Consider the following 27,590-nt stretch of genomic DNA (forward strand, 5'->3'; position numbering starts at 1 on the left):
AGTCAATGATGAAGACGTGGGGCAGATTCTGAACCCCATACAGGGTGCGACTCTACAGACCACACACCGGGTGCAGTCGCGCCGCCTTCCATCTTTCCTCTACTTCCTGCTCATCTACATTCCACTGCTCAGACCTGACACCTGTGAAGACACCAGTGACTACAATGCAGAGGCCTCCAGGCTGTAACAGCGGGGCACAGGTCATACCTTTGGGGGAGGGGCTCCCATACAATGGGGGAGGGGGCAAGTTTTCTTTATTAATATAAAACGCTGAGTATTTACAATGGAATTTCCCCCAATAAATCAAAATATGCTATAAAACCAGAGCCCCCATGGATGGTGCGGCCCCTGCTGACCGTTCCCGGCCCATCAGTCATACATGGCCAGCGCTGTCCCTGAGTGACACAGGCGGCGCCCCGTGGATCGCCCTACCACGCGCTCCCATCAATCTGAGTCTGTGTCGTGCCGTTGTTTGGCCCCACGCGGAGACGGCGACCTCCCCCTTCTTGCCTTGGCGGGGGGCCGTGCCAGCCGGGGAGGAGAGCTGTCACTGGAAGAATGGCTGTGGTGGCGATGTGTGCTGCGGGGCCCGGGCGAGCGGCTCCGGTCTGATGAATGGCTGTCAGCTCTGCCGGCTCCAGGGCGCCGAGACAATGATGGATGAGGCTTGGAGGGGCCCGTCCTCTTCCTCCTTACAATAGAGAAGAACAAACACAACTCAGCACAAAGAGGGGAAAAGTGCAGAGCCGAGCGCGCAGCTCAACACAGAGGACGCAGCCGAGGGCGGCCTGATGGCATATAACGGACCGCCATATACCGCACAGGAGCTTTCATAACCCCTTCAGCGCTGGAGTTCAGTTATGCTAAGGGCCAACGATAAAACCTAAAATACTAGCGCAGAAGTGGATCCAGTGCCCGATTATGGGGGGGCTCACATGCTGGGTAAGGCTAGAGGATTCCGGCAGGCAGTTCCGTCGCCAGGATCCTGCAATCCGGACGCAAAACGGATGGCATTTGTCAGCCGGATCCGGATCTGTCTGACAAACGCATTGAAATACCGGATCCGTCTCCGGTGTCATCTGGAAAAACAGATCTGGTCTTAATTTCTTTAGCATTTTTAAAGGTGTGCGCATGCGCAGACGGGACAGCCGGATCCGTTTTGCCAGAACACTTAATACTGGATCCGGCGCTAATACACTTCAATGGAAAATAATGCCGGATCCGGCGAGTGTTCAGGAATTTTGGCTGGAGAGAAAACGGCAGCACGCTGCGCTATTATCTCCGTCCGGAAAAGTCAAAAAGACTGAACTGAAGACGTCCTGATGCGTCCTGAGCGGATCGCTCTCCATTCAGAATGCATCGGGATAAAACTGATCCGTTCTTTTCCGATATTGAGCCCCGAGGACGGAACTCAGTGCTGGAGAAGAATAACGCCAGTGTGACAGTGCCCTTAGCAGATTCTGCACCATCAGGATTAATGGAATTTTCCATATTATAATTTATATTGGGGGGGAGGGGGACCAGCATAAGGGGTTAATATTGCTCTAGAGTAATTCAGGGGTGCTTCACCCACTTCTTTCACCTACTGTACGTATTATACGACACTGGGGGGGATGAGATGCTGTGGGCAGCACTCACCACTATTCCCTATAGGTGTGGGGGGGGCGCAGTCACCTCTACTCCCTATAGGTGGTGGGTGGGGGGACGCACTCACCTCTACTCCCTATAGGTGGTGGGTGGGGGGGGCGCACTCACCTCTACTCCCTATAGGTGGTGGGTGGGGGGGGCGCACTCACCTCTACTCCCTGTGGGTGGGGGGGGCGCACTCACCTCTACTCCCTGTGGGTGGTGGGTGGGGGGGGGGGGCGCACTCACCTCTACTCCCTATAGGTGGTGGGTGGGGGGGGGCGCACTCACCTCTACTCCCTATAGGTGGTGGGTGGGGGGGGGGGGGGGGCGCACTCACCTCTACTCCCTATAGGTGGTGGGTGCGGGGGGGGGCGCACTCACCTCTACTCCCTATATGTGGTGGGTGGGGGGGGGGGGCGCACTCACCTCTACTCCCTATAGGTGGTGGGTGGGGGGGGGGGCGCACTCACCTCTACTCCCTATAGGTGGTGGGTGGGGGGCGCACTCACCTCTACTCCCTATAGGTGGTGGGTGGGGGGGGGGGGGCGCACTCACCTCTACTCCCTATAGGTGGTGGGTGGGGGGGGGGGGGCGCACTCACCTCTACTCCCTATAGGTGGTGGGTGGGGGGGCGCACTCACCTCTACTCCCTATAGGTGGGGGGTGGGGGGGCGCACTCACCTCTACTCCCTATAGGTGGTGGGTGGGGGGGCGCACTCACCTCTACTCCCTATAGGTGGTGGGTGGGGGGGCGCACTCACCTCTACTCCCTATAGGTGGTGGGTGGGGGGGGCGCACTCACCTCTACTCCCTATAGGTGGTGGGTGGGGGGGCGCACTCACCTCTACTCCCTATAGGTGGTGGGTGGGGGGGCGCACTCACCTCTACTCCCTATAGGTGGTGGGTGGGGGGGCAGTCACCTCTACTCCTTATAGGTGGTGGGTGGGGGGGCAGTCACCTCTACTCCCTATAGGTGGGGTGCACTCACCACTACTCCCTATAGGTGGTGGGAGGGGGGGCAGTCACCTCTACTCCCTATAGGTGGGGTGCACTCACCTCTACTCCCTATAGGTGGTGGGTGGGGGGGCAGTCACCTCTACTCCCTATAGGTGGTGGGTGGGGGGGCAGTCACCTCTACTCCCTATAGGTGGGGTGCACTCACCACTACTCCCTATAGGTGGTGGGAGGGGGGGCAGTCACCTCTACTCCCTATAGGTGGTGGGAGGGGGGGCAGTCACCTCTACTCCCTATAGGTGTGAGGAACTGGGTACTCCCTTCTCCTTCCTGTGGGGGGAGCACATACCTCTCTTCCCTTTAGGTGAGGGGAGAGCACTTACCTCTCCTCTGCTGCATCATCTGATGAGGAGTCCGCCCGCCGTCGCTTTTTCTTCTTCTCTTTCTTTTTTTTCTTCTTCTTCTCCTTCTTCGCTTTCCTCCTGACCTCCGACCTGTGACACAGCGACATCCAGACACTTAAAGGGACTGTCCACCGCCATCCAGCGCACACCTCCGTACATGATGCCCACACACATGGTCTCCTCACCTTGACGTCTTCTCCTCCTCGCTCTTCTCTACCAATGGCTTCTCCGTGGGAACGTTCTGCCGCTCTCCGGTTTTCTGGTGCTGTGAGAGGAAGGTCAGAGGTCAGTGTGGGGGAGGGGCCATGTCTGATTTGTCAATGATTATAACGTGCTCTGCGTTCCTGACACTGCTCTGGGTTATAGCGCCCCCTCCTGACAGGACACCGAGGACTAACATGAGCGATACAGACTGTGTCCGGGTCTGTTCAGTGGAAACCGGGCGGTTCCGTCTCTCGGGGGTTGTCACCGGACCAAAAATTCTGATTCGATACCATAAAAAATGATTGTGATACTCGATACCACGCGAAAAGAAATAAAACACCCCAAAAAAGCTGCGTACATTCCGCATTTTGTGGAACCTCCGGCCCATAATAGGACAGGCCTAGCCTATTTTTTGGGGGGACAAGGTAACTAAAAAAAAGGCGATCCGCGTGGTTTTTATTTCTTTCTGTTATTGTCACCGCCAGTTCTGTGAGAAGGTCTGTTAGACGTTCTTCTCTACCTCTTGTATGATGTTCTTTGTTTTGGTTTCACTTTGTCATCTCCTTTCCTTCTCCCAGCTGTCACCTATTTACACTGATTGTCTCCCTTTATATTCCCTCCCATACTGCCTCACTTTGCGGTTTATACTACTTCCTGAATTGTGTTCACTGCTGGAGGCTGCAACTGCTGATTCCTCAGATAAGTCTTTTCCTTTATTTGTGTTTCCTTGCTGGCTTGATTCTAGGTGACCCTTGATTCTAGGTGACCCTGACTCCCTCCGTATTAAGTGCAGGGAGGCGGTGGTCGTGTCCCCTCACTATTATAGGGTTTTCAGGTGTCACACAGTCTAGGTACGAGGGCATGCAATCGTCTACCATAAAGACCTTTGCATGGGCATAGCAGTCAGGGAGAACTCTAGGGGTTTTATAGGGCTCACCCATATGCTCCTTAGTTTGGGATCAAGCCAGTCGGATGTTTATTTACAACTTCCAGTTTTCTGCAACATCATCCGTGACATTTATGGTGTTCACCACATAGGGGATATTTTAAAATATTTTAATAGTTCGTACTTTTTTGGGTGCGGCGATATAAAAATCTGTAATTTTTTTTATTGTTTATATATTTTATATGTAAAATTGGGAAAGGGGCGATTTATACTTAATGTTTTGGTGTTTGTTTGTTTTTTGGGCTTTTTATTTAATAACCATTTCCCCCCCTTTGGGGCCAGGCCCTGGGGTCTTTTCATCCCTCGTCCTATTCACCCTGATAGAGATCGCACTCTCTCTGCTGCCCGGGGCTCTGTGCACACAGCAGGGGGCTGACCGTGGGCGGCTTCAGTAGCGTCCTGGCTGCCATGGTGACCGATCGGAGGCCAGGATTACACTGCTGGAGCTCCGATCACAACTGCCACCACTAATGAGGAGGAGGGGACCCTGTGGCCACTGCCACCAATGATTATAATACTGGGGGGTTACACTGCGCCACCAATAAACATATATAACACATTAAGTGTGGGCGGCGGTATCACATACCCTGCACCTGCCCTCTATGACCCCCCCTGAGGGGTTAATTGCCAGGGATCGCAACCACATGTCATAGAGGGCGGGTGCAGGGTATGTGATACCGCCGCCCACACTTAATGTGTTATATATGTTTATTGGTGGCACAGTGGCCACAGTCCCTCCCCCGCAGTGCTATCAGTCCATTGGTGGCGCAGTGGCCACAGTCCCTCCCCCGCATTGCTATCAGTCCATTGGTGGCGCAGTGGCCACAGTCCCTCCCCCGCAGTGCTATCAGTCCATTGGTGGCGCAGTGGCCACAGTCCCTCCCCCGCAGTGCTATCAGTCCATTGGTGGCGCAGTGGCCACAGTCCCTCCCCCGCAGTGCTATCAGTCCATTGGTGGCGCAGTGGCCACAGTCCCTCCCCCGCAGTGCTATCAGTCCATTGGTGGCGCAGTGGCCACAGTTCTCGCTCATGCGCGGTTATCCTTACAGTGAAGATGGAGAAGCCCATCTTTGCTGCATCCTTGTCTTCTTTGGAAAGCGTCACCCGGGCGGCAGAGACACTGCGGGCGAGAACCACAGGCAATGAGACAATCCAGACCACCTGATGACGGGGGCCACACTCGGTCGGGGCCCCGTCTCCTGTAATACACCTTACCTGGAGGTCCCCAGGCCCAGCACCCGGTCCACATCCCTCTCCGATCCTTCCCGCTTACAAGCCTCCGCAAACTCCTAGGAAGACAGGAAGGAACGAGTCACAGCGCGGCGGCAGAGAAAGGGGCCCGAACACAAAGGGGGCCCCACCTATCAAAGTTACAGGGGCCAACATGTGACAAACCCACAACACAGACGGCACACGTACAGGGGCACCTGACAGTATACAACACAGACGGCACACGTACAGGGGCACCTGACAGTATACAACACAGACGGCACACGTACAGGGGCACCTGACAGTATACAACACAGACGGCACACGTACAGGGGCACCTGACAGTATACAACACAGACGGCACACGTACAGGGGCACCTGACAGTATACAACACAGACGGCACACGTACAGGGGCACCTGACAGTATACAACACAGACGGCACACGTACAGGGGCACCTGACAGTATACGACACAGACGACACACGTACAGGAGCACCTGACAGTATACGACACAGACGGCACACGTACAGGGGCACCTGACAGTATACGACACAGACGGCACACGTACAGGGGCACCTGACAGTATACGACACAGACGGCACACGTACAGGGGCACCTGACAGTATACGACACAGACGGCACACGTACAGGGGCACCTGACAGTATATGACACAGACGGCACACGTACAGGGGCACCTGACAGTATACAACACAGACGGCACACGTACAGGGGCACCTGACAGTATACAACACAGACGGCACACGTACAGGGGCACCTGACAGTATACAACACAGACGACACACGTACAGGGGCACCTGACAGTATACGACACAGACGACACACATACAGGGGCACCTGACAGTATACAACACAGACGGCACACGTACAGGGGCACCTGACAGTATACGACACAGACGACACACGTACAGGGGCACCTGACAGTATACAACACAGACGACACACGTACAGGGGCACCTGACAGTATACAACACAGACGGCACACGTACAGGGGCACCTGACAGTATACAACACAGACGACACACGTACAGGGGCACCTGACAGTATACAACACAGGTACAGGAGCACCTGACAGTATACAACACAGGTACAGGAGCACCTGACAGTATACAACACAGACGGCACACGTACAGGAGCACCTGACAGTATACAACACAGACGGCACACGTACAGGGGCACCTGACAGTATACAACACAGACGGCACACGTACAGGGGCACCTGACAGTATACAACACAGACGACACAGGTACAGGGGCACCTGACAGTATACAACACAGACGACACACGTACAGGGGCACCTGACAGTATACAACACAGACGGCACACGTACAGGGGCACCTGACAGTATACGACACAGACGGCACACGTACAGGGGCACCTGACAGTATACGACACAGACGGCAAACGTACAGGGGCACCTGACAGTATACGACACAGACGGCACACGTACAGGGGCACCTGACAGTATACAACACAGACGACACAGGTACAGGGGCACCTGACAGTATACAACACAGACGACACACGTACAGGGGCACCTGACAGTATACGACACAGACGGCACACGTACAGGAGCACCTGACAGTATACAACACAGACGGCACACGTACAGGGGCACCTGACAGTATACAACACAGACGACACACGTACAGGGGCACCTGACAGTATACAACACAGACGACACACGTACAGGGGCACCTGACAGTATACAACACAGACGGCACACGTACAGGAGCACCTGACAGTATACGACACAGACGGCACACGTACAGGGGCACCTGACAGTATACGACACAGACGGCACACGTACAGGGGCACCTGACAGTATACAACACAGACGGCACACGTACAGGGGCACCTGACAGTATACGACACAGACGACACAGGTACAGGGGCACCTGACAGTATACAACACAGACGGCAAACGTACAGGGGCACCTGACAGTATACAACACAGACGGCAAACGTACAGGGGCACCTGACAGTATACAACACAGACGGCACACGTACAGGGGCACCTGACAGTATACAACACAGACGGCACACGTACAGAGGCACCTGACAGTATACAACACAGACGACACACGTACAGGGGCACCTGACAGTATACAACACAGACGGCACACGTACAGGGGCACCTGACAGTATACAACACAGACGGCACACGTACAGGGGCACCTGACAGTATACAACACAGACGACACACGTACAGGAGCACCTGACAGTATACAACACAGACGGCAAACGTACAGGGGCACCTGACAGTATACGACACAGACGACACACGTACAGGGGCACCTGACAGTATACAACACAGACGACACACGTACAGGGGCACCTGACAGTATACAACACAGACGACACACGTACAGGGGCACCTGACAGTATACAACACAGACGGCACACGTACAGGAGCACCTGACAGTATACGACACAGACGGCACACGTACAGGGGCACCTGACAGTATACAACACAGACGGCACACGTACAGGGGCACCTGACAGTATACAACACAGACGGCACACGTACAGGGGCACCTGACAGTATACGACACAGACGGCACACGTACAGGAGCACCTGACAGTATACAACACAGACGGCACACGTACAGGGGCACCGTTAGCGGGGGGGTCACGTGCGGGGGGGGGGGGGGGGGGGGGGTCACGTGCGGGGGCGCTTCATGGATTGTTTAGGGTTATTTCATATTTTTAAACATTCGTGTTCTCGTCATCAGCATCAAAGGGGTTTTCCGAGACTTTTTAACTAATGAGCGATCATCCGATGCCTTCCCATACAGCTGATCAGTGGGGGTCCCGGGTGTCGGACCCCCACTGATCAGACACTGATACCACACAGAGAACCGGTCGCAGTATTTGGGGATCTCACCTCCTTGCTGAGACCCTTGGGCTGACGCTTCACCGTCTTGTAACCTCTAAAAGAGAAGAGAGAGACGACAATCAGGAGGGATGAGGCGGCCCAGGGCCCCGGGGGGAGGGAGAGGGATGAGGGGGCCCAGCGCCCCGGGGGGAGGGAGAGGGATGAGGGGGCCCAGCGCCCCGGGGGGGAGGGAGAGGGATGAGGCGGCCCCGGGGGGAGAGAGAGGGATGAGGGGGCCCAGCGCCCGGGGGGAGGGAGGAGGGGGCCCAGGGCCCCGGGGGGATGGAGAGGGATGAGGGGGCCCAGCGCCAGGGGGGAGGGAGAGGGATGAGGGGGCCCAGTGCCCGGGGGGGGGGAAGGGAGGGAGGAGTGGGCCCAGGGCCCCGGGGGGGAGGGAGGAGTGGGATGAGGGGGCCCAGTGCCCGAGGGGGGGGGGGGAGGAGTGGGCCCAGGGCCCCGGGGGGGAGGGAGGAGTGGGCCCAGGGCCAGGGGGGAGGGAGAGGGATAAAGGGGGCCCAGTGCCCCTAGGGGAGGGGAGAGGGATGAGGGGCCCAGCATCAGATCATTATACCTCTTGTACAAGGCGCCATATTCTCGCGGCTTAGCCCCGCCCCCCATCACAGCCCCACCCACAGCAGACTCACAGGGCGGCCAGCATGGCTTCCTCCTCCGCTTGCTTCACTGCCGCCAGCTCCTGCTCTCTGCTCGGCGCCTCCGCGGACGTCTTCCCCTTGGCGTACCACGTCAGGTCTCGTCCCTTCTGCCAGCGACCGACTGGCGCCATCAGCGAGTTCCCTGCACAGACAGGCGCATTATAACAACCCAGAGTGTCAGTACACACTGCAGTGCCTGCATTCCATTCATGAAGAGAACAATGGTAAGGAGATTGTACTATAACCCCCATCATTACCGAGGTAGTTCTCCCGCTGTTTATCCGTCTTCACATCTTCCCAGTTGAACTGGTCCTGGCCCCCGCGGGCGCCTCCCCGGGACGAGCCGAACATGGCGGCAGGTTATGCTGCAAGAGACGGGAAGTCCAATAGAATGCGAACACTTAAAGGGCTGCTCCACCAGGGCACGGCCGCAATCAGTGACTCCGACTCAGAAACATCCTCCTCCTTCAGCCTCATCACATGCTCAGACTGCCCACCATGCTTTCCACTGCAGCTCTGCTTGATCAGACTGAGATCAGTACATGGAGAGATGCAGTGTAAAGCAAGGAGGACATACAGAGTAGGTGGTCACCAGGGGTTAAGGATGGACCTGAGGTGGACAGTCAGGAGGGAAGTGCAGCAAAGCATCATGATTCACATTATATGGCAGTGATAGAATATCTGTTCTGAGGCTCGGGCTACTGTTATGCCCCGTGCTTTACACTGCAGCTCTGCTCTAACAGGAATCAGGAGCTCTGTGGACGGCCATTTATGTGATTCAGACACAACAGAAGCAGCTAGAAAGAGTCACATGACTACTACAGCGAATCAGAATCCAGCTGTCATCTGAGCCGGGCAAAGGAGGAATGTGAGAAGCGATCTGATTGGTTGACATGGTTTCGCTCTTCACGAGGGCCCCTGCCAGCTCCGCTATGACGTCAGAGGATCCGCACAGTCTTGGCGGCCCCGGCCGCACTCGTAGTCTCTGTCACCCCCTGTTTCTTAACTTACTCAGATTTCCCGGGTCAGAACCACACAGCAGCGCGCATTCACTTCCGGCGGAAGTCAGGAAGAAGGGAGGGGCAAACTAATCAGTCACGAGTTGTACATTGTTGCTGCTTCCCGCCATATTTATTAAGGGCAAACAAACTGACAAAACAACTGAACGAATCACTGCCCAGCCCCCAGTGTACCTGTATACACCTGAGGAGGGGGTGATAACACTGCACAGCCCCCAGTGTACCTGTATATACCTGAGGAGGGGGTGATAATACTGCACAGCCCCCAGTGTACCTGTATACACCTGAGGAGGGAGTGATAACACTGCACAGCCCCCAGTGTACCTGTATATACCTGAGGAGGGGGTGATAACACTGCACAGCCCCCAGTGTACCTGTATACACCTGAGGAGGGGGTGATAACACTGCACAGCCCCCAGTGTACCTGTATATACCTGTATACACCTGAGGAGGGGGTGATAACACTGCACAGCCCCCAGTGTACCTGTATATACCTGTATACACCTGAGGAGGGGGTGATAACACTGCACAGCCCCCAGTGTACCTGTATATACCTGAGGAGGGGGTGATAACACAGCACAGCCCCCAGTGTACCTGTATACACCTGAGGAGGGGGTGATAACACTGCACAGCCCCCAGTGTACCTGTATACACCTGAGGAGGGGGTGATAACACTGCACAGCCCCCAGTGTACCTGTATATACCTGTATACACCTGAGGAGGGGGTGATAACACTGCACAGCCCCCAGTGTACCTGTATATACCTGTATACACCTGAGGAGGGGGTGATAACACTGCACAGCCCCCAGTGTACCTGTATATACCTGAGGAGGGGGTGATAACACTGCACAGCCCCCAGTGTACCTGTATATACCTGTATACACCTGAGGAGGGGGTGATAATACTGCACAGCCCCCAGTGTACCTGTATATACCTGTATACACCTGAGGAGGGGGTGATAACACTGCACAGCCCCCAGTGTACCTGTATATACCTGTATACACCTGAGGAGGGGGTGATAACACTGCACAGCCCCCAGTGTACCTGTATACACCTGAGGAGGGGGTGATAACACTGCACAGCCCCCAGTGTACCTGTATACACCTGTATACACCTGAGGAGGGGGTGATAACACTGCACAGCCCCCAGTGTACCTGTATACACCTGAGGAGGGGGTGATAATACTGCACAGCCCCCAGTGTACCTGTATATACCTGTATACACCTGAGGAGGGGGTGATAACACTGCACAGCCCCCAGTGTACCTGTATATACCTGTATACACCTGAGGAGGGGGTGATAACACTGCACAGCCCCCAGTGTACCTGTATATACCTGTGTACACCTGAGGAGGGGGTGATAACACAGCACAGCCCCCAGTGTACCTGTATATACCTGTGTACACCTGAGGAGGGGGTGATAACACAGCACAGCCCCCAGTGTACCTGTATATACCTGTATATACCTGAGGAGGGGGTGATAACACTGCACAGCCCCCAGTGTACCTGTATATACCTGTATACACCTGAGGAGGGGGTGACAACACTGCACAGCCCCCAGTGTACCTGTATATACCTGAGGAGGGGGTGATAACACTGCCCAGCCCCCAGTGTACCTGTATACACCTGTGTACACCTGAGGAGTGGGTGATAACACTGCACAGCCCCCAGTGTACCTGTATATACCTGTGTACACCTGAGGAGGGGGTGATAACACTGCACAGCCCCCAGTGTACCTGTATATACCTGTGTACACCTGAGGAGGGGGTGATAACACAGCACAGCCCCCAGTGTACCTGTATACACCTGAGGAGGGGGTGATAATACTGCACAGCCCCCAGTGTACCTGTATACACCTTAGGTGGGGGTGATAACACAGCACAGCCCCCAGTGTACCTGTATATACCTGTATACACCTGAGGAGGGGGTGATAATACTGCACAGCCCCCAGTGTACCTGTATATACCTGTATACACCTGAGGAGGGGGTGATAACACTGCACAGCCCCCAGTGTACCTGTATATACCTGTATACACCTGAGGAGGGGGTGATAACACTGCACAGCCCCCAGTGTACCTGTATACACCTGTATACACCTGAGGAGGGGGTGATAACACTGCACAGCCCCCAGTGTACCTGTATACACCTGTATACACCTGAGGAGGGGGTGATAACACTGCACAGCCCCCAGTGTACCTGTATACACCTGAGGAGGGGGTGATAATACTGCACAGCCCCCAGTGTACCTGTATATACCTGTATACACCTGAGGAGGGGGTGATAACACTGCACAGCCCCCAGTGTACCTGTATATACCTGTATACACCTGAGGAGGGGGTGATAACACTGCACAGCCCCCAGTGTACCTGTATATACCTGTATACACCTGAGGAGGGGGTGATAACACTGCACAGCCCCCAGTGTACCTGTATATACCTGTGTACACCTGAGGAGGGGGTGATAACACAGCACAGCCCCCAGTGTACCTGTATATACCTGTGTACACCTGAGGAGGGGGTGATAACACAGCACAGCCCCCAGTGTACCTGTATATACCTGTATATACCTGAGGAGGGGGTGATAACACTGCACAGCCCCCAGTGTACCTGTATATACCTGTATACACCTGAGGAGGGGGTGATAACACTGCACAGCCCCCAGTGTACCTGTATATACCTGTGTACACCTGAGGAGGGGGTGATAACACAGCACAGCCCCCAGTGTACCTGTATATACCTGTGTACACCTGAGGAGGGGGTGATAACACAGCACAGCCTCCAGTGTACCTGTATATACCTGTATATACCTGAGGAGGGGGTGATAACACTGCACAGCCCCCAGTGTACCTGTATACACCTGAGGAGGGGGTGATAACACTGCACAGCCCCCAGTGTACCTGTATATACCTGTATACACCTGAGGAGGGGGTGATAACACTGCACAGCCCCCAATGTACCTGTGTATTCCTGTATATACCTGAGGAGGGGGTGATAACACTGCACAGCCCCCAGTGTACCTGTATACACCTGAGGAGGGGGTGATAACACTGCACAGCCCCCAGTGTACCTGTATATACCTGTATACACCTGAGGAGGGGGTGATAACACAGCACAGCCCCCAGTGTACCTGTATATACCTGTATACACCTGAGGAGGGGGTGATAACACTGCACAGCCCCCAGTGTACCTGTATATACCTGAGGAGGGGGTGATAACACTGCACAGCCCCCAGTGTACCTGTATACACCTGAGGAGGGGGTGATAACACTGCACAGCCCCCAGTGTACCTGTATATACCTGTATACACCTGAGGAGGGGGTGATAACACTGCTCAGCCCCCAGTGTACCTGTATATACCTGTATACACCTGAGGAGGGGGTGATAACACTGCACAGCCCCCAGTGTACCTGTATATACCTGTATACACCTGAGGAGGGGGTGATAACACTGCACAGCCCCCAGTGTACCTGTATATACCTGAGGAGGGGGTGATAACACTGCCCAGCCCCCAGTGTACCTGTATACACCTGTGTACACCTGAGGAGTGGGTGATAACACTGCACAGCCCCCAGTGTACCTGTATATACCTGTATACACCTGAGGAGGGGGTGATAACACTGCACAGCCCCCAGTGTACCTGTATATACCTGTATACACCTGAGGAGGGGGTGATAACACTGCACAGCCCACAGTGTACCTGTATATACCTGTATACACCTGAGGAGGGGGTGATAACACTGCACAGCCCCCAGTGTACCTGTATATACCTGTATACACCTGAGGAGGGGGTGATAACACTGCACAGCCCACAGTGTACCTGTATATACCTGTATACACCTGAGGAGGGGGTGATAACACTGCACAGCCCCCAGTGTACCTGTATATACCTGTATACACCTGAGGAGGGGGTGATAACACTGCACAGCCCCCAGTGTACCTGTATACACCTGAGGAGGGGGTGATAACACTGCACAGCCCCCAGTGTACCTGTATATACCTGTATACACCTGAGGAGGGATTGATAACACTGCACAGCACCCAGTGTACCTGTATATACCTGTGTACACCTGAGGAGGGGGTGATAACACAGCACAGCCCCCAGTGTACCTGTATATACCTGTGTACACCTGAGGAGGGGGTGATAACACAGCACAGCCCCCAGTGTACCTGTATATACCTGTATATACCTGAGGAGGGGGTGATAAGACTGCACAGCCCCCAGTGTACCTGTATATACCTGTATACACCTGAGGAGGGGGTGATAACACTGCACAGCCCCCAGTGTACCTGTATATACCTGTGTACACCTGAGGAGGGGGTGATAACACAGCACAGCCCCCAGTGTACCTGTATATACCTGTGTACACCTGAGGAGGGGGTGATAACACAGCACAGCCCCCAGTGTACCTGTATATACCTGTATATACCTGAGGAGGGGGTGATAACACTGCACAGCCCCCAGTGTACCTGTATACACCTGAGGAGGGGGTGATAACACTGCACAGCCCCCAGTGTACCTGTATATACCTGTATACACCTGAGGAGGGGGTGATAACACTGCCCAGCCCCCAGTGTACCTGTATATACCTGTATACACCTGAGGAGGGGGTGATAACACAGCACAGCCCCCAGTGTACCTGTATATACCTGTATACACCTGAGGAGGGGGTGATAACACTGCACAGCCCCCAGTGTACCTGTATATACCTGTATACACCTGAGGAGGGGGTGATAACACTGCACAGCCCCCAGTGTACCTGTGTATTCCTGTATATACCTGAGGAGGGGGTGATAACACTGCACAGCCCACAGTGTACCTGTATACACCTGAGGAGGGGGTGATAACACTGCACAGCCCCCAGTGTACCTGTATATACCTGTATACACCTGAGGAGGGGGTGATAACACAGCACAGCCCCCAGTGTACCTGTATATACCTGTATACACCTGAGGAGGGGGTGATAACACTGCACAGCCCCCAGTGTACCTGTATATACCTGTATACACCTGAGGAGGGGGTGATAACACTGCACAGCCCCCAGTGTACCTGTATATACCTGAGGAGGGGGTGATAACACTGCACAGCCCCCAGTGTACCTGTATACACCTGAGGAGGGGGTGATAACACTGCACAGCCCCCAGTGTACCTGTATATACCTGTATACACCTGAGGAGGGGGTGATAACACTGCTCAGCCCCTAGTGTACCTGTATATACCTGTATACACCTGAGGAGGGGGTGATAACACTGCACAGCCCCCAGTGTACCTGTATATACCTGAGGAGGGGGTGATAACACTGCACAGCCCACAGTGTACCTGTATATACCTGTATACACCTGAGGAGGGGGTGATAACACAGCACAGCCCCCAGTGTACCTGTATATACCTGTATACACCTGAGGAGGGGGTGATAACACTGCACAGCCCCCAGTGTACCTGTATATACCTGAGGAGGGGGTGATAACACTGCACAGCCCCCAGTGTACCTGTATATACCTGTATACACCTGAGGAGGGGGTGATAACACAGCACAGCCCCCAGTGTACCTGTATATACCTGTATACACCTGAGGAGGGGGTGATAACACAGCACAGCCCCCAGTGTACCTGTATATACCTGTATACACCTGAGGAGGGGGTGATAACACTGCACAGCCCCCAGTGTACCTGTATATACCTGTATACACCTAAGGAGGGGGTGATAACACTGCACAGCCCCCAGTGTACCTGTATATACCTGTATACACCTGTGGAGGGGGTGATAACACTGCTCAGCCCCCAGTGTACCTGTATAAACCTGTATACAACTGAGGAGGGGGTGATAACACTGCACAGCCCCCAGTGTACCTGTATATACCTGAGGAGGGGGTGATAACACTGCACAGCCCCCAGTGTACCTGTATATACCTGTATACACCTGAGGAGGGGGTGATAACACTGCACAGCCCCCAGTGTACCTGTGTATTCCTGTATATACCTGAGGAGGGGGTGATAACACTGCACAGCCCCCAGTGTACCTGTATATATCTGAGGATGGGGTGATAACACTGCACAGCCCCCAGTGTACCTGTATATACCTGAGAAGGGGGTGATAACACTGCACAGCCCCCAGTGTACCTGTATATACGTGTATACACCTGAGGAGGGTGTGATAACACTGCACAGCCCCCAGTTTACCTGTATATACCTGTATACACCTGAGGAGGGGGTGATAACACTGCACAGCCCACAGTGTACCTGTATATACCTGAGGAGGGGGTGATAACACTGCACAGCCCCCAGTGTACCTGTATATACCTGTATACACCTGAGGAGGGTGTGATAACACTGCACAGCCCCCAGTGTACCTGTATACACCTGAGGAGGGGGTGATAACACTGCACAGCCCACAGTGTACCTGTATATACCTGTATACACCTGAGGAGGGGGTGATAACACTGCACAGCCCCCTGTGTACCTGTATATACCTGTATACACCTGAGGAGGGGGTGATAACACTGCACAGCCCCCAGTGTACCTGTATACACCTGAGGAGGGGGTGATAACACTGCACAGCCCCCAGTGTACCTGTATATACCTGTATACACCTAAGGAGGGTGTGATAACACTGCACAGCCCCCAGTGTACCTGTATACACCTGAGGAGGGGGTGATAACACTGCACAGCCCACAGTGTACCTGTATATACCTGTATACACCTGAGGAGGGGGTGATAACACTGCACAGCCCCCAGTGTACCTGTATACACCTGAGGAGGGGGTGATAACACTGCACAGCCCACAGTGTACCTGTATATACCTGTATACACCTGAGGAGGGGGTGATAACACTGTGCAGCCCCCAGTGTACCTGTATATACCTGTATACACCTGAGGAGGGGGTGATAACACTGCACAGCCCCCAGTGTACCTGTATATACCTGTATACACCTGAGGAGGGGGTGATAACACTGCACAGCGCCCAGTGTACCTGTATATACCTGTATACACCTGAGGAGGGGATGATAACACTGCACAGCCCACAGTGTACCTGTATATACCTGTATACACCTGAGGAGAGGGTGATAACACTGCGCAGCCCCCAGTGTACCTGTATATACCTGTATACACCTGAGGAGGGGGTGATAACACTGCACAGCCCCCAGTGTACCTGTATATACCTGAGAAGGGGGTGATAACACTGCGCTGCCCCCAGTGTACCTGTATATACCTGTATACACCTGAGGAGGGGGTGATAACACTGCACAGCCCCCAGTGTACCTGTATATACCTGAGGAGGGGGTGATAACACTGCACAGCCCCCAGTGTACCTGTATATACCTGAGGAGGGGGTGATAACACTGCACAGCCCCCAGTGTACCTGTATATATCTGTATACACCTGAGGAGGGGGTGATAACACAGCACAGACCCCAGTGTACCTGTATATACCTGAGAAGGGGGTGATAACACTGCACAGCCCCCAGTGTACCTGTATATACCTGAGGAGGGGGTGATAACACTGCACAGCCCCCAGTGTACCTGTATATACCTGTATACACCTGAGGAGGGGGTGATAACACAGCACAGACCCCAGTGTACCTGTATATGAGAAGGGGGTGATAACACTGCACAGCCCCCAGTGTACCTGTATACACCTGTATACACCTGAGGAGGGGGTGATAACACTGCACGGCCCCCAGTGTACCTGTATATACCTGTATACACCTGAGGAGGGGGTGATAACACTGCGCAGCCACCAGTGTACCTGTGTATACCTGTATACACCTGAGGAGGGGGTGATAACACTGCACAGCCCCCAGTGTACCTGTATATACCTGTATACACCTGAGGAGGGGGTGATAACACTGCACAGCCCCCAGTGTACCTGTATATACCTGTGTACACCTGAGGAGGGGGTGATAACACTGCACAGCCCCCAGTGTACCTGTATATACCTGAGGAGGGGGTGATAACACTGCACAGCCCCCAGTGTACCTGTATATACCTGAGGAGGGGGTGATAACACTGCACAGCCCCCAGTGTACCTGTATATACCTGTATACACCTGAGGAGGGGGTGATAACACAGCACAGACCCCAGTGTACCTGTATATACCTGAGAAGGGGGTGATAACACTGCACAGCCCCCAGTGTACCTGTATACACCTGTATACACCTGAGGAGGGGGTGATAACACTGCACGGCCCCCAGTGTACCTGTATATACCTGTATATACCTGAGGAGGGGGTGATAACACTGCACAGCCCCCAGTGTACCTGTATATACCTGTATACACCTGAGGAGCGGGTGATAACACTGCACAGCCCCCAGTGTACCTGTATACACCTGAGGAGGGGGTGATAACACAGCACAGCACCCAGTGTACCTGTATATACCTGTATACACCTGAGGAGGGGGTGATAACACTGCACAGCCCCCAGTGTACCTGTATATACCTGTATACACCGGAGGAGGGGGTGATAACACTGCGCAGCCCCCAGTGTACCTGTATATAACTGTATACACCTGAGGAGGGGGTGATAACACTGCGCAGCCCCCAGTGTACCTGTATATACCTGTATACACCGGAGGAGGGGGTGATAATACTGCGCAGCCCCCAGTGTACCTGTATATAACTGTATACACCTGAGGAGGGGGTGATAACACTGCACAGCCCCCAGTGTACCTGTATATAACTGAGAAGGGGGTGATAACACTGCGCAGCCCCCAGTGTACCTGTATATACCTGTATACACCTGAGGAGGGGGTGATAACACTGCACAGCCCCCAGTGTACCTGTATATACCTGAGGAGGGGGTGATAACACTGCACAGCCCCCAGTGTACCTGTATATACTTGAGGAGGGGGTGATAACACTGCACAGCCCCCAGTGTACCTGTATATACCTGTATATACCTGTATATACCTGAGGAGGGGGTGATAACACTGCACAGCCCCCAGTGTACCTGTATATACCTGTATACACCTGAGGAGGGGGTGATAACACAGCACAGACCCCAGTGTACCTGTATATACCTGAGAAGGGGGTGATAACACTGCACAGCCCCCAGTGTACCTGTATACACCTGTATACACCTGAGGAGGGGGTGATAACACTGCACGGCCCCCAGTGTACCTGTATATACCTGTATATACCTGAGGAGGGGGTGATAACACTGCACAGCCCCCAGTGTACCTGTATATACCTGTATACACCTGAGGAGCGGGTGATAACACTGCACAGCCCCCAGTGTACCTGTATACACCTGAGGAGGGGGTGATAACACAGCACAGCACCCAGTGTACCTGTATATACCTGTATACACCTGAGGAGGGGGTGATAACACTGCACAGCCCCCAGTGTACCTGTATATACCTGTATACACCGGAGGAGGGGGTGATAACACTGCGCAGCCCCCAGTGTACCTGTATATACCTGTATACACCTGAGGAGGGGGTGATAACACTGCACAGCCCCCAGTGTACCTGTATATAACTGAGAAGGGGGTGATAACACTGCGCAGCCCCCAGTGTACCTGTATATACCTGTATACACCTGAGGAGGGGGTGATAACACTGCACAGCCCCCAGTGTACCTGTATATACCTGAGGAGGGGGTGATAACACTGCACAGCCCCCAGTGTACCTGTATATACTTGAGGAGGGGGTAATAACACTGCACAGCCCCCAGTGTACCTGTATATACCTGTATATACCTGAGGAGGGGGTGATAACACTGCACAGCCCCCAGTGTACCTGTATATACCTGTATACACCTGAGGAGGGGGTGATAACACAGCACAGACCCCAGTGTACCTGTATATACCTGAGAAGGGGGTGATAACACTGCACAGCCCCCAGTGTACCTGTATACACCTGTATACACCTGAGGAGGGGGTGATAACACTGCACGGCCCCCAGTGTACCTGTATATACCTGTATATACCTGAGGAGGGGGTGATAACACTGCACAGCCCCCAGTGTACCTGTATATACCTGTATACACCTGAGGAGCGGGTGATAACACTGCACAGCCCCCAGTGTACCTGTATACACCTGAGGAGGGGGTGATAACACAGCACAGCACCCAGTGTACCTGTATATACCTGTATACACCTGAGGAGGGGGTGATAACACTGCACAGCCCCCAGTGTACCTGTATATACCTGTATACACCGGAGGAGGGGGTGATAACACTGCGCAGCCCCCAGTGTACCTGTATATACCTGTATACACCTGAGGAGGGGGTGATAACACTGCACAGCCCCCAGTGTACCTGTATATAACTGAGAAGGGGGTGATAACACTGCGCAGCCCCCAGTGTACCTGTATATACCTGTATACACCTGAGGAGGGGGTGATAACACTGCACAGCCCCCAGTGTACCTGTATATACCTGAGGAGGGGGTGATAACACTGCACAGCCCCCAGTGTACCTGTATATACTTGAGGAGGGGGTGATAACACTGCACAGCCCCCAGTGTACCTGTATATACCTGTATATACCTGAGGAGGGGGTGATAACACTGCACAGCCCCCAGTGTACCTGTATATACCTGTATACACCTGAGGAGGGGGTGATAACACAGCACAGACCCCAGTGTACCTGTATATACCTGAGAAGGGGGTGATAACACTGCACAGCCCCCAGTGCACCTGTATATACCTGAGAAGGGGGTGATAATACTGCGCAGCCCCCAGTGCACCTGTATATACCTGTATACACCTGAGGAGGGGGTGATAATACTGCACAGCCCCCAGTGTACCTGTATATACCTGTATACACCTGAGGAGGGGGTGATAACACTGCACAGCCCCCAGTGTACCTGTATATACCTGTGTACACCTGAGGAGGGGGTGATAATACTGCACAGCCCCCAGTGTACCTGTATATACCTGAGGAGGGGGTGATAACACTGCACAGCCCCCAGTGTACCTGTATATACCTGTATATACCTGAGGAGGGGGTGATAACACTGCGCAGCCCCCAGTGTACCTGTATATACCTGTATACACCTGAGGAGGGGGTGATAACACTGCACAGCCCCCAGTGTACCTGTATATACCTGTATACACCTGAGGAGGGGGTGATAACACTGCACAGCCCCCAGTGTACCTGTGTATACCTGTATATACCTGAGGAGGGGGTGATAACACTGCACAGCCCCCAGTGTACCTGTGTATACCTGTATACACCTGAGCAGGGGGTGATAACACTGAACAGCCCCCAGTGTACCTGTATATACCTGTGTACACCTGATGAGGGGGTGATAACACTGCACAGCCCCCAGTGTACCTGTTTATACCTGTATACACCTGAGGAGGGGGTGATAACACTGCACAGCCCCCAGTGTACCTGTATATACCTGTATACACCTGAGGAGGGGGTGATAATACTGCACAGCCCCAGTGTACCTGTATATACCTGTATACACCTGAGGAGGGGGTGATAACACTGCACAGCCCCCAGTGTACCTGTATATACCTGTATACACCTGAGGAGGGGGTGATAATACTGCACAGCCCCCAGTGTACCTGTATATACCTGAGGAGGGGGTGATAACACTGCACAGCCCCCAGTGTACCTGTATATACCTGAGAAGGGGGTGATAACACTGCACAGCCCCCAGTGTACCTGTGTATACCTGTATATATCTGAGGAGGGGGTGATAACACTGCACAGCCCCCAGTGTACCTGTATATACCTGAGGGGGTGATAACACTGCACAGCCCCCAGTGTACCTGTATTTACCTGAGGAGGGGAGTGATAACACTGCACAGCCCCCAGTGTACCTGTATATACCTGTATATACCTGAGGAGGGGGGTGATAACACTGCACAGCCCCCAGTGTACCTGTATATACCTGAGGAGGGGGTGATAACACTGCACAGCCCCCAGTGTACCTGTATATACCTAAGGAGGGGGTGATAACACTGCACAGCCCCCAGTGTACCTGTATATAACTAAGGAGGGGGTGATAACACTGCACAGCCCCCAGTGTACCTGTATATACCTGTATACACCTGAGGAGGGGGTGATAACACTGCACAGCCCCCAGTGTACCTGTATATATCTGAATCTACCTGAGGAGGGGGTGATAACACTGCACAGCCCGCAGTGTACCTGTATATACCTGAGGAGGGGGTGATAACACTGCACAGCCCCCAGTGTACCTGTATACACCTGAGGAGGGGGTGATAACACTGCGCAGCCCCCAGTGTACCTGTATATACCTGTATACACCTGAGGAGGGGGTGATAAAACTGCACAGCCCCCAGTGTACCTGTATATACCTGTGTACACCTGAGGAGGGGGTGATAACACTGCACAGTCCTCATTGTACCTGTATATACCTGTATACACCTGAGGAGGGGGTCATAACACTTCCCAGTCCTCATTGTACCTGTATATACACCTGTATACACCTGAGGAGGGGGTGATAACACTGCACAGCCCCTAGTGTACCTGTATATACCTGTATACACCTGAGGAGGGGGTGATAATACTGCACAGCCCCCAGTGTACCTGTAAATACCTGAGGAGGGGGTGATAACACTGCACAGCCCCCAGTGTACCTGTATATACCTGAGGAGGGGGTGATAACACTGCACAGCCCCCAGTGTACCTGTATATACCTGAGGAGGGGGTGATAACACTGCACAGCCCCAGCCCCCAGTGTACCTGTGTATACCTGTATATATCTGAGGAGGGGGTGATAACACTGCACAGCCCCCAGTGTACCTGTATATACCTGAGGAGGGGGTGATAACACTGCGCAGCCTCCAGTGTACCTGTATACACCTGAGGAGGGGGTGATAACACTGCGCAGCCCCCAGTGTACCTGTATATACCTGTATACACCTAAGGAGGGGGTGATAACACTGCGCAGCCCCCAGTGTACCTGTATATACCTGTATACACCTGAGGAGGGGGTGATAACACTGCACAGCCCCCAGTGTACCTGTGTATACCTGTATACACCTGAGGAGGGGATGATAACACTGCACAGCCCCCAGTGTACCTGTATACACCTGTATAAACCTGAGGAGGGGGTTATAACACTGCACAGCCCCCAGTGTACCTGTATATACCTGTATACACCTGAGGAGGGGGTGATAACACAGTACAGACCCCAGTGTACCTGTATATACCTGAGAAGGGGGTGATAACACTGCACAGCCCCCAGTGCACCTGTATATACCTGAGGAGGGGGTGATAATACTGCGCAGCCCCCAGTGCACCTGTATATACCTGTATACACCTGAGGAGGGGGTGATAATACTGCACAGCCCCCAGTGTACCTGTATATACCTGTGTACACCTGAGCAGGGGGTGATAATACTGCACAGCCCCCAGTGTACCTGTATATACCTGAGGAGGGGGTGATAACACTGCACAGCCCCCAGTGTACCTGTATATACCTGTATACACCTGAGGAGGGGGTGATAACACTGCGCAGCCCCCAGTGTACCTGATTATACCTGTATACACCTGAGGAGGGGGTGATAACACTGCACAGCCCCCAGTGTACCTGTATATACCTAAGGAGGGGGTGATAACACTGCACAGCCCCCAGTGTACCTGTATATACCTGTATACACCTGAGGAGGGGGTGATAACACTGCACAGCCCCCAGTGTACCTGTATATATCTGAATATACCTGAGGAGGGGGTGATAACACTGCACAGCCCGCAGTGTACCTGTATATACCTGAGGAGGGGGTGATAACACTGCACAGCCCCCAGTGTACCTGTATACACCTGAGGAGGGGGTGATAACACTGCGCAGCCCCCAGTGTTCCTGTATATACCTGTATACACCTGAGGAGGGGGTGATAAAACTGCACAGCCCCCAGTGTACCTGTATATACCTGTGTACACCTGAGGAGGGGGTGATAACACTGCACAGTCCTCATTGTACCTGTATATACCTGTATACACCTGAGGAGGGGGTCATAACACTTCCCAGTCCTCATTGTACCTGTATATACACCTGTATACACCTGAGGAGGGGGTGATAACACTGCACAGCCCCCAGTGTACCTGTATATACCTGTATACACCTGAGGAGGGGGTGATAATACTGCACAGACCCCAGTGTACCTGTATATACCTGAGGAGGGGGTGATAACACTGCACAGCCCCCAGTGTACCTGTATATACCTGAGGAGGGGGTGATAACACTGCACAGCCCACAGTGTACCTGTATATACCTGTATACACCTGAGGAGGGGGTGATAATACTGCACAGCCCCCAGTGTACCTGTAAATACCTGAGGAGGGGGTGATAACACTGCACAGCCCCCAGTGTACCTGTATATACCTGAGGAGGGGGTGATAACACTGCACAGCCCCTAGTGTACCTGTATATACCTGTATACACCTGAGGAGGGGGTGATAATACTGCACAGCCCCCAGTGTACCTGTAAATACCTGAGGAGGGGGTGATAACACTGCACAGCCCCCAGTGTACCTGTATATACCTGAGGAGGGGGTGATAACACTGCACAGCCCCCAGTGTACCTGTATATACCTGAGGAGGGGGTGATAACACTGCACAGCCCCAGCCCCCAGTGTACCTGTGTATACCTGTATATATCTGAGGAGGGGGTGATAACACTGCACAGCCCCCAGTGTACCTGTATATACCTGAGGAGGGGGTGATAACACTGCGCAGCCCCCAGTGTACCTGTATACACCTGAGGAGGGGGTGATAACACTGCGCAGCCCCCAGTGTACCTGTATATACCTGTATACACCTAAGGAGGGGGTGATAACACTGCGCAGCCCCCAGTGTACCTGTATATACCTGTATACACCTGAGGATGGGGTGATAACACTGCTCAGCCCCCAGTGTACCTGTATATACCTGTATACACCTGAGGAGGGGATGATAACACTGCACAGCCCCCAGTGTACCTGTATACACCTGTATAAACCTGAGGAGGGGGTTATAACACTGCACAGCCCCCAGTGTACCTGTATATACCTGTATACACCTGAGGAGGGGGTGATAACACAGTACAGACCCCAGTGTACCTGTATATACCTGAGAAGGGGGTGATAACACTGCACAGCCCCCATTGCACCTGTATATACCTGAGGAGGGGGTGATAATACTGCGCAGCCCCCAGTGCACCTGTATATACCTGTATACACCTGAGGAGGGGGTGATAATACTGCACAGCCCCCAGTGTACCTGTATATACCTGTGTACACCTGAGCAGGGGGTGATAATACTGCACAGCCCCCAGTGTACCTGTATATACCTGAGGAGGGAGTGATAACACTGCACAGCCCCCAGTGTACCTGTATATACCTGTATACACCTGAGGAGGGGGTGATAACACTGCGCAGCCCCCAGTGTACCTGTGTATACCTGTATACACCTGAGGAGGGGGTGATAACACTGCACAGCCCCCAGTGTACCTGTATATACCTAAGGAGGGGGTGATAACACTGCACAGCCCCCAGTGTACCTGTATATACCTGTATACACCTGAGGAGGGGGTGATAACACTGCACAGCCCCCAGTGTACCTGTATATATCTGAATATACCTGAGGAGGGGGTGATAACACTGCACAGCCCGCAGTGTACCTGTATATACCTGAGGAGGGGGTGATAACACTGCACAGCCCCCAGTGTACCTGTATACACCTGAGGAGGGGGTGATAACACTGCGCAGCCCCCAGTGTTCCTGTATATACCTGTATACACCTGAGGAGGGGGTGATAAAAATGCACAGCCCCCAGTGTACCTGTATATACCTGTGTACACCTGAGGAGGGGGTGATAACACTGCACAGTCCTCATTGTACCTGTATATACCTGTATACACCTGAGGAGGGGGTCATAACACTTCCCAGTCCTCATTGTACCTGTATATACACCTGTATACACCTGAGGAGGGGGTGATAACACTGCACAGCCCCCAGTGTACCTGTATATACCTGTATACACCTGAGGAGGGGGTGATAATACTGCACAGACCCCAGTGTATCTGTATATACCTGAGGAGGGGGTGATAACACTGCACAGCCCCCAGTGTACCTGTATATACCTGAGGAGGGGGTGATAACACTGCACAGCCCACAGTGTACCTGTATATACCTGAGGAGGGGGTGATAACACTGCGCAGCCCCCAGTGTACCTGTATACACCTGAGGAGGGGGTGATAACACTGCGCAGCCCCCAGTGTACCTGTATATACCTGTATACACCTGAGGAGGGGGTGATAACACTGCGCAGCCCCCAGTGTACCTGTATACACCTGAGGATGGGGTGATAACACTGCGCAGCCCCCAGTGTACCTGTATATACCTGTATACACCTGAGGAGGGGATGATAACACTGCACAGCCCCCAGTGTACCTGTATACACCTGTATAAACCTGAGGAGGGGGTTATAACACTGCACAGCCCCCAGTGTACCTGTATATACCTGTATACACCGGAGGAGGGGGTGATAACACAGCACAGACCCCAGTGTACCTGTATATACCTGAGAAGGGGGTGATAATACTGCGCAGCCCCCAGTGCACCTGTATATACCTGTATACACCTGAGGAGGGGGTGATAATACTGCACAGCCCCCAGTGTACCTGTATATACCTGTATACACCTGAGGAGCGGGTGATAACACTGCACAGCCCCCAGTGTACCTGTATATACCTGTGTACACCTGAGGAGGGGGTGATAATACTGCACAGCCCCCAGTGTACCTGTATATATCTGGGGAGGGGGTGATAACACTGCACAGCCCCCAGTGTACCTGTATATACCTGAATATACCTGAGGAGGGGGTGATAACACTGCGCAGCCCCCAGTGTACCTGTATATACCTGTATACACCTGAGGAGGGGGTGATAACACTGCACAGCCCCCAGTGTACCTGTATATACCTGTATACACCTGAGGAGGGGGTGATAACACTGCGCATCCCCCAGTGTACCTGTGTATACCTGTATACACCTGAGAAGGGGGTGATAACACTGCCCAGCCCCCAGTGTACCTGTGTATACCTGTATACACCTGAGGAGGGGGTGATAACACTGCACAGCCCCCAGTGTACCTGTTTATACCTGTATACACCTGAGGAGGGGGTGATAACACTGCACAGCCCCCAGTGTACCTGTATATACCTGTATACACCTGAGGAGGGGGTGATAATACTGCACAGCCCCCAGTGTACCTGTTTATACCTGTATACACCTGAGGAGTGGGTGATAACACTGCGCAGCCCCCAGTGTACCTGTATATACCTGTTTACACCTGAGGAGGGGGTGATAACACTGCACAGTCCTCATTGTACCTGTATATACCTGTATACACCTGAGGAGGGGGTGATAACACTGCACAGCCCCCAGTGTACCTGTATATACCTGTATACACCTGAGGAGGGGGTGATAATACTGCACAGCCCCCAGTGTACCTGTATATACCTGAGGAGGGGGTGATAACACTGCACAGCCCCCAGTGTACCTGTATATACCTGAGGAGGGGGTGATAACACTGCACAGCCCCCAGTGTACCTGTGTATACATGTATAAATCTGAGGAGGGGGTGATAACACTGCACAGCCCCCAGTGTACCTGTATATACCTGAGGGGGTGATAACACTGCACAGCCCCCAGTGTACCGGTATATACCTGAGGAGGGGAGTGATAACACTGCACAGCCCCCAGTGTACCTGTATAT

General features: G+C 53.5%; 1 protein-coding gene across 1 annotated transcript; it reads right to left on the bottom strand.

Moving 5' to 3' along the window:
* Positions 1–237: 237 nt before the first annotated feature.
* C5H1orf35 (chromosome 5 C1orf35 homolog) lies at positions 238–9,967 on the bottom strand. Its single transcript, XM_040431701.1, has 9 exons — positions 9,911–9,967; positions 9,157–9,264; positions 8,891–9,041; positions 8,256–8,301; positions 5,353–5,426; positions 5,185–5,257; positions 3,173–3,252; positions 2,967–3,077; positions 238–691 (listed from the first exon to the last, which is right to left on the bottom strand). The coding sequence occupies exons 2-9, from the start codon at positions 9,248–9,250 to the stop codon at positions 445–447; spliced, it is 876 nt and encodes a 291-aa protein (XP_040287635.1). The 5' UTR covers positions 9,251–9,264; positions 9,911–9,967; the 3' UTR covers positions 238–444.
* Between the last annotated feature and the right edge of the window lie 17,623 nt (positions 9,968–27,590).

The sequence above is a fragment of the Bufo bufo genome, chromosome 5 (genome assembly GCF_905171765.1).
Source record: "Bufo bufo chromosome 5, aBufBuf1.1, whole genome shotgun sequence".
Lineage (NCBI taxonomy): Eukaryota > Metazoa > Chordata > Amphibia > Anura > Bufonidae > Bufo > Bufo bufo.